This window comes from Euphorbia lathyris, chromosome 5 (genome assembly GCF_963576675.1).
Source record: "Euphorbia lathyris chromosome 5, ddEupLath1.1, whole genome shotgun sequence".
NCBI classification, from domain to species: Eukaryota; Viridiplantae; Streptophyta; class Magnoliopsida; order Malpighiales; family Euphorbiaceae; genus Euphorbia; species Euphorbia lathyris.
Genome location: NC_088914.1, coordinates 8,655,932 through 8,673,117, shown reverse-complemented (window position 1 = coordinate 8,673,117; position 17,186 = coordinate 8,655,932). Strand labels below are relative to the sequence as shown.

The window sequence follows — 17,186 nt, the reverse complement described above, 5'->3', positions numbered from 1 at the left end:
ATTTGAAGGTGCCACCTAATATAAATTGCACCCAAAAAGTTACAATCTATTAGAGTATTTATTTGAGGATGCAATTCAATCTTCAGTATTTAAGCCATTTCGAATATTCGGATATGAATCCTTTTTGTTGATGCAACCACGTAGATCTATTAATCCACGGACAAGATACGAATGCATTTCTAGGTCTGATCCAATTTGTAAAAAATGAGCAAATTTTGGTTTGAATAGATACTCAAAGATTGATTTATGTTAAATTGACTCTTCATGGCAACTGAAAAGACCCTTTTTTTTCGGTTTTAAATATTTAAGATAAAATTGAATTAAAAAATGACATTATTAAATAAGATGAAAAAAAAAACACTCTTAACGTTTACAAATTGGATCAATTTTATCATTAACTATAATTACACTTTACAAAATCATGAATCTAAATTTCACATGTGTGTTACATTACAATTCATTTATAAGAAATAAAAAACACATACATATGAGAAAAAATAATACATTGTTTTAAATACTTTTGTAAAAAAAATATATCACATACATCTACTTGACAAATTCTATTATGGTCATGATATATTGGACCTTGCTAATATAAACACGATAATTCTAATATAAATACGATAATTATGCACTCTCTGTCTTTATACCAATCATCTTCCAAGGGATAACAATTGCAGATAAAAGAAAATAAAAATAAATTGCAGTTTCACATATTTTAAAAAGTATAGGTGAATTTGCAAGTCAGAACATTTTTGCAAATACCCTAATGAACCTAAAATTTGATTTGTGTACCTGAAAGAAAACCAAAATTTAATAAACAAACCGACAAGAAAACCTGCCAGTTCTAAGCATATGGCGGAATCGAATTGCTTCAGTATCCCATAAACAACCATCGCATGAAACTCCATCATCAAACTCTTCCTCGTCTCTCCATCCCATTGATTTCTTCTTCATCTCCACACACGATAATCTCTCTTTACAACAACAATTCTTTCTTCTCAATGTCAACTCTTTTTCTTCGCCCTCTGCAATTATAAAATTACGCTTCCACATGAATTTCACAACCTTCCTCACTTTCTCCCTACATTCATCCACTAATTTCGATTTCAAATCACAAACTAACTTCAAACCTTGTTCTCTAAATTCCCCGCCGTAGCATACAAGAATTATACCGTAAACATATTTAGCTACCAAATGACCTTTATCACTAGCTTTTCTCAAGTACTCAAGCCCTGAATCAAGCCTTAAATTGCTGAAATAATCGATCATTCCTTGTCGGAATAATGATTCTGGATTTCCGGCTTTTATGCACTTCTGGAGGAAAGATACCGCACCATTGTTCGTCTTCTTCCATGGAATTACGGGGAGAGATTCGATTGAAACACGTTCGAAAACATAATCTTCTGATGCTGCTTTGAACCATTCTTTGCAACTTGCTTTGGCATTTAAAAGATCGGTGGATGATGTTGAAGCTACTATGGCGAGAATGTCGGATAGTACATGTGTTGGTAAGTCGGGAAGGTTCTGTTTGCTGCGTTTTTTTATAACTTTTTTTGTGCTTAGAATTGTCATTGATTATAGAATTCCAGAAAAAGAAACAAAATTATAGGAATTAAGAAGGAGATGTTTATACAGATTGATGAAGTGCAGATGTTTATATAGTAATTGTTCTGTTGTCGTTAATTCTATTTTATTAATTAATTAAAGGATCATTAATTAATTCTATTTAATGAAAGAGTAAATTACAAAAACCATAACAGTTGCTTCAATTATAAAACGACACATTGTTTTGATGATACAATTAATTATTATCACCATTCATAATTAGACGACTTGTCGTTACTAAAAGGACTCTGTGATGCAATTTCTTGTACGGATAATTACACTTAACATAGTTAGGAGCAATTTTACTCCTAACGTTTAAAATGATATAATTTTATTTCTAGCGTTGACCGTCAAGAGCAAAGTTACCCTTAAAGTTGCCAAGTTGGATCAATTTGATAAATAATTCATCAAACTGTCTTCTTGATCGCGAATCTTGTCATCTATACTTCACATGTATGCAATTTTATCACTAATTAGTAACAGATCACAAACATATGATTTTTTTTTTTTGAGAAATATGCTTGTATTTTCATTAGATGAAAAAAGAAGGATTACAACAAGCAAAATATAAGAAATAAAAGTTCAAACAAGTAAATGCTAAAACCAATACAAGATCCACCAAGGGATGAAAATGACTACAAAGAGCAAAGAAAACCATAAAATGTATAAAAAACATCAAACAACAATGTAACATATACTTTTCGTAAATCCAAATCTGTAAAAAAGCATCTGCGATCCAAATTTCATCTTTTAGGCCGTTCCGAACATTCAGATCTGAGTCTTTTTTTGTTGTTGCAACCACGCAGATTTATTGATCCACGGATAAGATAAACCGTTTCCGCTCTTGCTAAATCCGAGAAAGGTATAAACGACAGAATAATAGAGAACATATACAATTCAAATAGATAAAGAAGATCCTATAAAATATATGAACAATGAGAAAAAAAAATAAGAAAAAAACACAGAAATCTAACCCGGTTGAAGGAGGAAGAAGGAAGACAAACTTCCTTCGTCCTCCTCCTTATAGTAGATCAACAAAACAAGAGACTTTGACACAGAGAGGAGAAGAGAGAAAAAAAAATATATTTCTACGAGTTGGACAAAAAAAAAACTTCAAATATTTCACTGGATTTGTAAATCTTAATCTCAAATTCTATTATTAAATCACAAAAAATATGATTTTTTTTTAAATCAATTGATATGCAATTGGTGTAGAATAAGTAACAAAGTATATGTGTTTTATAATAATGTCTCAAATTGATCAAACTTGCCAATGTTAAGGGTAAAATTGCTCTTGTCTGTCGACGTTAGGGGTAAAATTGCAATATTTTAGATGATAAGGGTACTATAAACGTTAGGGGTTACACCTTATTTTTTTGAAAGGAAATTTGTGATACATTTCTTTTTCTTTAAAAGAATTTTGTGATACATTTTAATATAAAATTAAAAGATAAATTACATCAATTGTTAATGAACTTTAGTCATTTTTACGGTATAGTTACCAGGGCCGGGGGTGGTCTATGCGGGCCAAACGGCTTTGATTGATATCAGATCTCGATATCTCGTCTTACACTCATTCTTCACTATTTTCCACGAATTGACTTAGGCATTAGATTTGGATCGACCTGCAAACAGACTCCTATTGACCTTGCTTCTTGTGCAGTTGCAGGTTAATACGTGGACTCACAAGATTTAGCCACGTCACTGCACAAACGATGAACTCATGTTTTCCAATTTTTAAACCAGGAGAATGCGTCTGTAAAAAGGTTAAACCACATTTTTTTTACTCTACCCTAACAATAATATAACTGCTAACTGTTTTCCTCTATACAAATTGTCTTAAATGTTTGATCTTTGTTTGGTTTTTATTGGTTCATTAACAAATTAATTAAATTTATTTTATAAAAAAATATAATATAAAAATTTACGGTTTAAGGCTTTTAAAATGTTAGAGCTGCCTTCAGTGGCAACTAAACTTCAAAACGTACATAAAAACTACATAACTTTACATTTTGTTACCTTTATCAACTAAACTTTAACTAGAACATCAAAATTACAGTTGAAATCTTAAAATGGAAAGGTTAAAAAATTAACAAAAAATTATTTAATTCAATAATTATTTAAACTTGTTTAAGAATGCGTTTACCATGAAAAAAAGCCATTAATACTACAAAGTTTTCAAACGTTTGGTGTATAAAAACGAATTAATAAAAATAATTTAACTCATTAAGCCTTTGTTTGGGAGTTTGGAGGTTAACGGAGATGAGGGTTAAAGGAGGTAATGGAAAGGGAAGGGAAGTAATGGAAAGGAAAGTTAAAAATTAACCTTGTTTGTGAGTTTATAGGATGTAAATGAGGTTAAATGTTTAACTTCGTTTATGAGTTTAAATCTGGAGCGGAATGAAGGTTAAATTTACTTTGCATAGACAAGAAATTTTAAAAAAGTTTATGTTACTTCCATTAATCCTCAATTTGGAGGTTAGAGTTTGGAGGTTAGAGAAAGTAAAGATTTAACCTCATTAACCTCCATTTACTCTCAAAAAATAACTCCCAAACAAGGTTAACTTAATACTTAATCTTCCATTACTTCCATTTACTCCCATTAACTTCCTCCCAAACAAGGGCTAATTTTCCTACATGTTTTACAGTTCCAGTCGATAAAATAAATGGCCGAAAAAGAAAGAGTTTCAAATTTTTCTATAGTTTCTCCGATTTTTAGGTTCAAGGTTCGTCTCTGTCTATTTAGATGGATTCTTTATCAATTAAAATTTTCTATATACATTAAGACTTGAGAACTTGAACTCAAGATCTAAATTAAGCAAATTATGACTTTTAACTACTGAAATCAACCTTAGTTGGTTTAAGATTCGATTTTTAAGATGTGTTATATGTTGGTCCCGTGTGATTAGTTCCAAAGGGGGGTCAGGAACTAATGTAAATTTTTCGATTTTAATTAAGCTGACTTAATATATTTTCTTAAGTTTGTCAACTCAGCTTTGGTCGGCACGGCCGATTGTAGCGTAAGATATCTTTAGCCAGATATTGACTAGAGCTATTTTACATATGAGTTGGGAATTGACACTTTTGTGGTCAGCTTCCAACTCAGCACTCTTATTTACTCAATATCAATTTAGACAATTTATATGTTGAGTAAATATAACAAGCAACACATACAGATATATATATATTGAGAGAGATAGAGATTACTCAGCACGACTTATCCTGGTTCGGCCTCTCCGCCTACGTTCAGTCCCCAGAGTCCCTTCGGGCTTTTGAAATCCAATACTGAGCTCTTTAAAGGTAGAGCACAAACCGTTTACAAGGCAGTTGAATATGCAAGAGTATCTTCCTCTATTCGTCTACTCAACTCTTACTAAGTGCTATAACCGAACACTTAGGTTTCTCTACCACTAAGCACTGAACACCGAGTACTCAGCACAGTTCTCTCAATGATACAATTGATACAGACTTGTTCTTTTTCAGACAAAGAACACTTTAGATGATTACAAAGATCACTCTAGCTTTTACACAAGAATAGAAAAATTGGTGTAAGATCTCTTTTTGTTTTCATGTGCTTTTTGCTTGTATTTTTCTCACTTGTTTGTTCTATAAATCGGCGATGATCCGAGAGGTTTACTTGTCTCTTTATAGTTGCAATCTGAAGATCAAATCATTCAAATTTGATTTGCCCATTGAATCCAAAACGGCTCTTTTGGGAGACAAGGCTCTGGTCAGCTTCAGCCTTGCAGGCCAATCCTGTCGTCTGATTTCCTCAAGTGTCAGGCTTGTCCTTTTCTTGCAGGTTTGTCTTCTTGTACATGTTTCGTCTTTTAGCTAATGGACATTTGACCCATGCATCTCGAAATCATTTTTGTGCGTAATTCCGAGGTTCCTATTATTGGTTCAGACAGTTGTCGGACTTGTCTTTTAGCTAACAGATGTTTGGTGTTGTCCTGAAGATCACTCGGCATGACTTTGTTATTCATTGTCTTCTGATTGTTGTTAATCCATATACTGAGTTCTCTTTTACTCAGCTTACATGGTCAGCTTCGTTCTGCAAGACATAGTTCGAAGACTCTTCTATTTTTGATACTGAGCTTCACTCCACTCAGCTTCTTGATCTCTAAGCTTCTGTTCCGAAGATGACTTATATTCTGCTATGCTGAGTTCCACTCTACTCAGCTTGCACTGTGATCTTATGCTGGCTTTGTCATGTCTTACTTTTTATTTCTATTTATATTTATATTTATATTCAACATTGAACAAACATATTAGTACAATTAAACAAAAGCACTTAAATTTAATTGTCCCTTAATCATGGATTAACTTAAACGATTTTGTCAAATCAAAATCGTGTGGAAAGGTGTTTCAACAAACTCCCCCATTTTGATGTTGGCAAAATATTTAATTGATGGAACTCAGCATTGAGATTCCCCATGATTGAAATTCGTTTTATTACTTCTGAAATCACTCCCCCGTAAGGGTTGCATCTATTGACTTAACTTAACTCTAAACCTTCTAAGATTCAATTGAGTAAAATTAAGGCTCGCTTATACTGACTTAGTTCAATTCTAGACCTTCCAAGATCTAATTCAGATGAGCCTAGGTCAGCTTTTCAGAAGAGGTCAATGTGTTCTAACTCAGTTTTGATACATGGTTAGTTTTATAGGAAAACCTTTTTCAGAGCAAATGTATCAAGTCTAATGTGGATTGAGTTTGTTTCTTTTTTCTTTTGTTTGTTTGTTCAATTAAGATTAATTAAGACAGATCAGCATAAAGCACAAAACGTAAGTGAGCATCGCATACAATTAATCAGTTTGGAATAAAAAGATGCATAATATATAGATAGTCAGCAGGACAAAATTCACAATACAAGTCAAGATTAAAAGTTAGCAACCTAGCTAAACTACTTCTTCCTATTGACTTGGACATGGGCAGTATTGATTTTGCCTTTTCCCTTTTCCTGCTGACTACCGGATGCTTCCCTTGCATGCTGAGTTCTATCAGCTTGTTCTTTCTCCCCCGTTTTGCCACCATCAGGCGGAGGAGGAACAAAAGTGTTAAGAGCAGCACGAGTTAATCTGACTGAATAAGCCTTAAGCCTTTTCGTGCTTTCCCTTAACCCATCAAAAATAGGTATTCCATCGTCTAAGGTATCGCGAGGAATGCGAATGGAGGCACTGAACATACTGAGTATATACTCCTGGGATTTTCCAAGCCATGTGATTGTGTCAGTCAGCTCGGCATAGGCTTGATAGTACATTTTAAGCAGACCCGAATCATAAAACTGACATTGAGCATTTGTGTGACGCACATGTTTGTAAGTTTCCTGAGAGTATTGCAGCAGTTCATTGGTCTTGAGTTGATCAGTTTCCATTTCCTCTTTACTCAAATTGAGTAGACAGACAGCTTCGCTTATTTGTTCGACCGAACATTGAGAAGTTGAGGAGATTAGCTCGCGAGTGCCGGTCAGCTCAGAGTTCAACTTGGTAAAATGTTGATTCAACTCAGCAGAGGTAGCATAGCCCGTGTTGACCACAGAAAGAGTATTAATTTGGCCTTGAAGGGAATTCAAGTGATTCACCATCATTAACTATAGTTCGGCCAGCTTGACGATGGATTCTTGCTTGGGTTGCTATGTTTGGACCGTTGCCATTACACTTACCAAATCTTTGAGACCCTTGATCTCATTGAGGAGCTGAGTGATAGATGAGATTTGGGGTGACTCAATATTAGCAGACCCAGTAGCATCAGCATGAGAAGTATTCAAATCCTGAAGAATAGTTTGAGCGGAGTCAATAATGCGACGTCCGTACTCAGTAGCATGAAGATAGGCATAGGTTGTTTCAGGAATTGACTCAGTTGCTGGAATTCTGGTGGAAGCAGAGGGGCCAGCTTGGTTAACAACTGGACTTTGATTAGCAGCAGGTACTGACTGCTCAATATTCTGTGATATTGGATGGGAAGAAGGTGGATCATCAGAGATATTGACCTGCTCAATGATGGTTTGAGTTGGTGCAGGAGGAGGCAGCTCAGTTTGAGCAGGATTTTCCTTAGCATGCTTTTCATGTTGAGCAGCTTGGACTTTGAGCTCTTGCTCGGCAGGGATTGGATTTTCCGGAGATTTGGCTTGTTCCTCAGGATGAGTAACAGAGGCTTGATTTTTCTGAAGTTCCGTTGGAGAAGGCTCAGTGGGATTTGAGAAGAATTGGAACTGCATATCCGATAAATCAGTAATGGGATCCCGCAGAGGAGAATCACCCAAAAGATAAATAACTGGCGACTTCTAAGCCTTTTTCTTAAGCCTTCTCAACTTCTTAGCCTTAGGAGGAGAGGGGTCAGCTTAAATGGAATCAAGAGAGTCAGAAAGTGAATGTACCCCTAGGTCAGCATGTTCCTTTGCTGTGGGCTCAGCTTGCTCTTCAACCAGTTTAGTATTGACTATCTGTTCATGCTCAGCACCTGTTGATGGCTCATCATCCACTTCCTCATGTTGCTCAACATTTGCTATCTCAGTTTGCTCAAAATCACCCTGTCCTCCGAGATTTTCAGATTCTTCTTCCTCTTGGTCAGTGGGTGGTCTTTTGAGATCAATGCCTTGACTTCTCACAAAATGGGAGTCGGGAGTTACTATCAGGTTAAGAGGAGCAACTTTAATTGGTTGCAAACCAGAATTCTTCTTCTTCTTCAGCAGAGGTTGATCTGGAGTCTCTTCACTTTCTTCTTCAGGATCATCTTGCCTTTTTCTTTTCTCAGCTGACTTAGGTTCTTTCTGACTTTGCTCATCTTCAGCCTTCTTTCCCCTTGACACAATTTTCAGCTTCTTTGGAGCTGTGTTACTGTCTTTAGCTGCCTGGTCAGCTTTCCTCTCTTTATCCTGCCGAGTGCGGTTAGCAAGTTTCTTTTCTTTTTGCGGATCTTGACCTTCAACCGCGGCTCCTTTTCCTTTCTTGGGCACTATTGGTTGGTCGAAGGCAAGACCAAACAATACAACAGCTGTGATCTCTGTGCCCCAGACGTTAATTTCCTCCACTAAGCTTACTTGGTGGTCTTTGAGGATCCTGGTGATTAGAGAGCCTAATCTAAGGGTACCCGTACTTCGCTGGAAACCACCGATGAGAAAGATCGGCATGTTGATCGGCTGATAGGTCAACATGTGCCATATAAAGCATTGTTCGAAGTTGGATATTGAGGACGCATCATTGATTTTTGGGAAGAGGAAGTTGGTCAGTATATAGTGGGCCATCTTCTGATTCTGGCCCATGGACGTGCTAGAGATTTCCCCGACATGACCGGTAGGTTTGCAAAACTCAGCGGGATAATCAATTTTATCTTGATCACCTGATTTTCTAAGTTTAGCTCCTTCGTTTTTTAGTTTTAGCAGTGAGGCAAGGTAAGAAGGGTTGATGAAGATATCTTTTCCTTGAACCTTGGTGACCATGTAGTCCCGGTTATCATCAGTGGCTCTTAGGTTAGTGTAGAACTCCTTTACTAACTCAGGGTAGGTGGCTTCTCGAGTCGAGAACAGCTCGGTCCAGCCGTTCTTTGAGATCCATTCACAGAAGTGTTGATTGGCTTCCACAAATCCCTTTGAGAACCAGCGGGAGTTGTCAACTTTGTATCCCCTTACACTGTTGTAAACCAGGGAGTAGGTACGTTCCATTGGTTTCTTTCCCTTATCCTGCTTTTGTTTCCTTTTCGATGAAGCAGCCAAGTCAGCATGAGAGCTTTTGTTCGGAGTTTGGTCATGCTAACCAGGTTCTTGAGATTTAGGATTTTCATCGGGGTGGTTTTTGTCGGAACCAGCATCGGAGAGGTTTTGTGAGTTCTTAGACATGATTCTTAGAAATCTTTGAGAGGTTTGGGATTTTGAGAGAGAAAGAGATTTATTTCCAGAAATTTCAAGCGTAAAGAGAGATAAGTGGGAATTCTTCCACAATTTATAGAAGTTTGAATCGATCCTATTCGTTGAACTAGTCGTTTTACCTCGAGATGATCAATCGACAAGGATCCTGGCATTTATGACACATTCGGCGCATATGTTTTCTCATTATTTCTTACGTCATCCTAGGTGGATATTTAATTCGCGTGCTAGCATTTAATGTTGCAAGTGGGCTTTACTCAGTTTGTTAGAATACTAAACGTTTGTGGTACTAAGTGTATAGTTTTATGTAGAGGGCTTTCATGCTATTTTAGTAACTCAGCCTAAGATAATCACTTTAGCATGTATATCTTACTCAGCATAGGGTGACTTTCTATAACACATTTTAAGCTTAGCATGTAGCAGTTACTAATTTAGCTCAAGTTACTCAGCATGGTAATCACTCAATATTCATTTAAGCACATAGTATTATTGAAGAGGATTAGACATACCGATAGCTTCCCTTAATATGCTGAATTGCTCACGAGCCAAAGGCTTAGTGAAGATATCTGCAAGTTGTTCATCTGTTGGTACATAGGTCAACTTGATCTCACCTTTGTGTACATGATCTCTAATGAAGTGATGTCTTATGCTGACATGCTTCATTCTGCTGTGTTGGATTGGATTTTTGGATAGGTCAATAGCGCTTTTATTGTCGCATTTGACTTCAATTGTTTCTATTTTGACTCCGTAATCCTCGAGCTGTTGCTTAATCCATAGGACTTGAGCCACACAGCTTCCAGCAGCAATGTACTCAGCTTCAGTTGTAGATAGGGCAACTGATGACTGTTTCTTACTGAACCAAGATACTAGATAGCTTCCAAGGAAGTGGCATCCTCCCGAGGTACTCTTACGTTCTAGCTTATCTCGTCCATAGTCAGCATCAGTGTATCCAATGAGTGTGAAGTCATTTGAGTTTGGATACCATAAACCTATATAAACTGAGCTCTGCAAATATCTAAAGATTCGTTTTACAGCTACAAGGTGAGATTCCCTGGGGTCAGCTTGATATCTAGCGCAATAGCATACTGAGTACTGAATATCAGGTCTACTAGCAGTAAGATAGAGTAAAGAGCCAATCATACCTCGATATAGCTTACTATCTACTGACTTACCTTTCTCATCCGTGCATAGGACAGTGTCAGTACCCATTGGGGTTGATATGGGTTTGCAATCTTCCATATCGAACTTTTTGAGCATTTCCTTGGCGTACTTGGACTGACTAATAAAGATGCCATTCTTACCTTGCTTGATTTGGAGTCCAAGGAAGAAGTTGAGTTCGCCCATCATAGACATCTCGAACTCAGTTTGCATCTGTTTACTAAATTCTTTGCACATAGACTCGTCAGTAGCACCAAAGATTATATCATCTACGTAAATTTGTGCTAGCAATGTATTTTTACCCTTTTTCTTAATGAACAAGGTTGTGTCAGCTTTGCCTCTGACATAGTTCCTGGTCAGCAGGAAGTTGGCCTTAAATCGCCAAATTTTTTATTTTCCATAAATCAATTGGTCAACCTCTCATACCAAGCACGTGGTGCTTGCTTTAGGCCATACAGGGCCTTCTTGAGTTTATAAACGTGGTTTGGAAATTTTGGATCTTCAAACCCTAGAGGCTGACTAACATATACCTCTTCGTTTATAAAGCCATTAAGAAATGAACTTTTAACATCCATTTGATATAGTTTAAAGTTCATATAGCTAGCATATGCACACAATATACGTATAGGCTCTAACCTAGCAACAGGAGCAAAGGTTTCACCATAGTCAATACCCTCTTGCTGACTATAGCCTTGGGCTACAAGTCGGGCTTTATTTCTGATTATGTTACCTTGCTCATCTAGTTTATTTCTAAAGACCCACTTAGTTCCTATGGTCTTTTGATTCCTAGGTTTTGGTACTAAATCCCATACCTCATTTCTCGTGAATTGATCAAGCTCCTCTTGCATAGCGTTGATCCAATATTCACCGTGCTCAGCATCGGTGAAGTTCTTTGGCTCATTTACTGAGACGAATACAACATTTTCGAGATACTTTCTAAGCTGATCTCTTGTCATCAGCTTGTTGTCAGCTGCATCAAAAATTGACTTCTCTGAATGTCCTCTTGGAATTTTTATTTCTTTGGGTAATGTTGAGTTGTCTGGAATAGGTGTTTCTACAATATCTGCAGGAATAGATTGGTCAGCAAAGGTAATTTCGGGTTCGTGTTTACCTTTGGTCAGTTCTTGTATTGATGACTCAGTAGCCCCTGTTTGGTCAGCGGAAGCTGAGCTTGGTTCATCTTCGGCTGACAGAGTTGTTTTTCCTGCAGGGTTAGTTTCATCGAACTCTATATGGACAGACTCTTCAACAACTTGAGTTCGTTTATTATATACTCTATATGCTTTGCTGTTAGTTGAGTACCCTAAAAAGATTGCTTCGTCAGCTTTAGCATCAAATTTTGCAAGGTTATCTTTTGTATTGAGTACAAAACATTTACACCCAAAGGCACGAAAGTAGCCAATGTTGGGCTTTCGTCCTTTCCAAAGTTCGTATGGGGTTTTCTTAAGAGTAGGTCTAACTAAAGCCCTATTGAGTATGTAGCATGCTGTGTGGACAGCTTCACCCCATAAATACTTTGGAAGACTATTTTCACTCAGCATAGTGCTAGCAATTTTGACAATTGTTTTGTTCTTCCTTTCAACGACCCCATTTTGGTGAGGCGTTCTAGGAGCAAAGAAATTTTGGTCAATGCCACCAGCTTCACAAAATTCGTCAAACTGTTGGTTTTTGAATTCTCCACCATTGTTCGCTTCTAATATGAGCTACTTTTAGGTCTTTGTCATTTTCAAGCTTTTTAATCAATGTGGTGAACATCTCAAATGTTTCATCCTTGCTACTCAGCAAGATGATCCAAGTATACCGAGAGAAATCATCTACAATGACTAAGGAGAATTTCTTACCGCCCAAGCTGAGTGGCTGGACAGGTCCGAAAAGGTCCAAGTGTATTAATTCCAATGGTCTATTGGTTGAGACAATTTTTTTACTTTGAAAAGACTTTTTCGTTTGTTTACCTTGCTGACAAGCATTACATAATTGATCTTTTTCAAATTTCAATTTGGGCAATCCCTCAACTAGTTGCTTTTTAGCTAATTTGGCTAGGAGGTCCATGCTTACATGACCAAGTCTCATATGCCATAGCCAGGAGTTATCCTCTTTAGACACTAAGCATATATTTTTGGAAAACTGTTTTTCTAAACTCAACATATATACATTGTCAACACGAGGGGCAGTTAAAATCAAGTTATTTGTTTTTCCCTCGAGTATCCGACACTGAGTAGCATCAAATATAACCTATCTACCGCTATCACAAAGCTGAGCTATGCTCAATAGGTTGTATTTGAGACCTTTAACTAAGGAGACTGACTCAATAGTGGGGTTACCTCCGATAGTACCTGATCCTACTATCTTACCCTTCTTATTGTCTCCAAAGCTTACATTTCCACCTCGTTTAAGCTCAAGTGTGATGAACTGAGTTTCATCACCAGTCATATGCCTCAAGCATGCGCTGTCAATATACCACAGTTTTGACTTCTCCACGCACCTCAGGCTCACCTGCATTTTGAATCATTCATCTTTAGGTACCCAATTCTTTTTGGGTCCTCGTTTGTTAGCATAAATAGGTGCAAAGTCATGTTTTAACTTATGACAACATACTTTTATTGTGTGGCCAGCTTTACCACAGAAGTCACAGAATGTTACCCTCTTGGGGTGACTTTGTTTTTGGTCAGCACCATTGTGCTGAGCATGCCAACATACCTTAGTGGTATGTCCTTTCTTTCCGCAGAAGTCACATTGGACAATTCGCTTGTTATACCAACACACATCTCTTGTGTGTCCCCTTTTCCCACAACAGTCACATTGAGTGAACTGTCTATGCTGACTAGTACCTGGGTACTCAGCATGGGATTTATTTTTGTTTGAGCCTTTAGTTTGGCTCTGAAGATTTGTGACATCGTTTCTCAGTTTCTTTGAATCTGATTGGACCTCCGAGGCATACTTATGCATAATTTCTATGTTGCTATGCAAGGTTGAGTTGTCTTGGAGAAGATATCGGAGGTCACTAAGTTTGACCTTTTCAATCTCGCCACACCGCCTGCTGAGTGCCTTTATTTTCTTGTTACACTTTTTAGTTAGTGCATATAAATCACTCTTAACAATTTTCTCATTGTCAACAGTTTTATATGGCACATATGGGCCTTGAACTATTGCAAGCCATACACTCATGTTTATGGCTTGAATAAAGTTCTTCATCGTATTCTTCCAGAATGTATAATTGGATCCAAAGAATAGGGGAGGCCGACTAATTGATAATCCCTCTGGGAGTATCTATGTTGTTTGGTTCCCGGGAAGGAAACGAGTGTTGTTCTCAGCCATTTATCGGGATAAGCTCAAGATTGTTAAATCTTTGAATAGTGAGCTATTTAGCTCTGATACCACTTGTTGGTCCCGTGTGATTAGTTCTAGGGGGGGGGGGGGGGTTAGGAACTAATGTAACTTTTTCGATTTTAATTAAGCTGACTTAATATATTTTCTTAAGTTTGTCAACTCAGCTTTGGTCAGCACGGCCGATTGTAGCATAAGATATCTTTAGCCAGATATTGACTAGAGCTATTTTACATATGAGTTGGGAATTGACACTTTTGTGGTCAGCTTCCAACTCAGCACTCTTATTTACTCAATATCAATTTAGACAATTTATATGCTGAGTAAATATAACAAACAACACATACAAATATATATATATTGAGAGAGTTAGAGATTACTCAGCACGACTTATCCTGGTTCGGCCTCTCCGCCTACGTCCAGTCCCCAGAGTCCCTTCGGGCTTTTGAAATCCAATACTGAGCTCTTTAAAGGTAGAGCACAAACCGTTTACAAGGCAGTTGAATATGCAAGAGTACATTCCTTTATTCGTCTACTCAACTCCTACTAAGTGTTATAATCGAACACTTAGGTTTCTCTACCACTAAGCACTCAACACCAAGTACTCAGCACAGTTCTCTCAATGATACAATTGATACAAACTTGTTCTTTTTCAGACAAAGAACATTTTAGATGATTACAAAGATCACTCTAGCTTTTACACAAGAATAGAAAAGTTGGTGTAAGATCTCTTTTTGTTTTGATGTGCTTTTTGCTTGTATTTTTCTCACTTGTATTTTCTATAAATCGGCGATGATCCAAGAGGTTTACTTGTCTCTTTATAGTTGCAATCTAAAGATCAAATCATTTGAATTTGATTTGCCCGTTGAATCCAAAATGGCTCTTTTGGGAGACAAGGCTCTGGTCAGCTTCAGGCTTGCAAGCCAATCCTGTCGTCTGATTTCCTCAGGTGCCAGGCTTGTCCTTTTCTTGCAGGTTTGTCTTCTTGTACAGGTTTCGTCTTTTAGCTAATGGACGTTTGACCCATGCATCTCGAAATCATTTTTTTGCATAATTCTGAGGTTCCTATTATTGGTTCAGACAATTGTCGAACTTGTCTTTTAGCTAACAGATGTTTGGTGCTGTCCTGAAGATCACTCGGCATGACACTTTGTTATTCGTTGTCTTCTGATTGTTGTTAATCCAGATACTGAGTTCTCTTTTACTCAGCTTCCATGGTTAGCTTCGTTCTGCAAGACATAGTTCGAAGACTCTTCTATTCTTGATACTGAGCTTCGCTCCACTCAGCTTTTTGATCTCCAAGCTTCTGTTCCGAAGATGACTTATCTTCTGCTATGCTGAGTTCCACTCTACTCAGCTTGCACTGTGATCTTATGCTGGCTTTGTCCTATCTTACTTTTTATTTATATTTATATTTATATTTATACTCAACATTGAACAAACATATTAGTACAATTAAACAAAAGCACTTAAATTTAATTGTCCCTTAATCATTGATTAACTTAAATGATTTTGTCAAATCAAAATCGTGTGGAAAGGTGTTTCAACATTATATACTAAATTTATTTTGATTTACATTAGTTAAATATTTATTGATTATCATGATTGAACTAAATTTATTTTATTCTTCAAATAAAAAATATTAAGTCTTGTCCTTTGACAAGTTTCGTTTAGCTTGTTATCTGACAAGTTCATTTTGATGTGTTTGTTTTCTTGTTCATTACGATTTTTCTACATTTGGTTCTTGTTTCTTCTAGTTTTCTCGACAACTTCTTCCAGTATCGATACTTTGTATGGTAATCGGTGCATTGAGGATGTGGAGATGAGGATATCACGATTATGAAGATGATTTGGGAAGCAACAATTTGAAAGTCGGGTAAGGATGTGTATATTCGGTCTTAAAGCAATTTCTTTCTTTTTCAATTATTTTATGAGATTGATATTAGAAGAATAGACAATGACCTATGGTCTTTTAATAACAAACTTGTAACCCCCCTCACTAGGATCACATGATATCTCACACAATATCAGTTATAGACATGCTTTCAATTCTCAATCATATAAACTTCAATCTCATATAAACTTTACATATTATACATAAGAGAAAGCATTTACAATTTACAATACACGTTTAAGTCATTATCCTACATAGAGGATTTACAAAACAAAAGTACATCACAAGACTCCAAAATGCCTAGATGAGAATGGACTGACACTGCCGGTGCGACCTTAAGCAAGAAGAACTCCACCTAACCTGTAAAATCTGTTGGCAAGGGGTGAGCTGCCTACTCAATAAACATATTACGCATATATGTATATACAAAAGTAATGTAAAGAGCACAAATCAAATTATATCATCAGTACCAAGTTAGAATTTTCAATAGAAACATATTCACTTGTTTCACTTAGTATAGTAATATTTATTTTAGAGGCCTTTCTATACTTAGACAATATATATAAAATGGTCCTTGGGCCCAATCTGTATTCCAGCTCACTAAATTCGGAATACAATCAACTGTGCTACGGAGGAGTTAAACTTAACTCACGTACTCATATATCTCAACACATGTGCTTCCGACTCACAATATTCGGATAACACTCTCAACTTGGACCATTTCACATATCCATCTAAGCAAGCTCATATTCATTTAATCCAACCATTATCCAGTTCCAGTATGTGCACAAGGCTCAACATGCCGTATTTACTCATAACACTGCAACATACTCAATCATATCACTTTATTATGAATCATAACGTATCACAAACACTCAAACATTATTCACATCATTCACATCAGATTCAACCACATCTCACACTCAACAAGTCACAAGCCACAATACATTCATACACATATATAAGCAATATGCTTACTGTCGCATTTGGTTCGATCTATTCAACACGATCGGGTGTGCGTTCAATTGCACCTTTCCCTCCTAATGTCACATAACATTTATACAATTAACCTTAACATAAACTTAATGACAATATAAGCTAATGAATGCTATATGATTTACAAGACACTAACTTCACAAAGTTCATGCAATCTAATCCTTTTGTCTTAGATCATCACATGACCTACTTGCACACATTCTGCCATAACTCTCTCTATATAAATCCAAATGCCTTGTTTCTTGAACTTACTGAAACTAGACATATATTGGTATACCATATCCAAAATTCACATTAATATCACTTCTACACAATATATGGAATGCAAAATGATTCTATCCT

General features: G+C 36.6%; 1 protein-coding gene across 1 annotated transcript; it reads right to left on the bottom strand.

Annotated features, from left to right (window-relative positions):
* Window positions 1-813: 813 nt before the first annotated feature.
* Window positions 814-1,575, bottom strand: LOC136229659 (putative F-box protein At1g67623). The gene has a single exon (XM_066018580.1). The coding sequence runs from the start codon at window positions 1,573-1,575 to the stop codon at window positions 814-816; it is 762 nt and encodes a 253-aa protein (XP_065874652.1).
* Between the last annotated feature and the right edge of the window lie 15,611 nt (window positions 1,576-17,186).

Bases quoted from the DNA above. Each gene is read 5' to 3' on its own strand.
- LOC136229659 (XM_066018580.1), bottom strand. From the start codon at position 1,575: ATGACAATTCTAAGCACAAAAAAAGTTATAAAAAAACGCAGCAAACAG.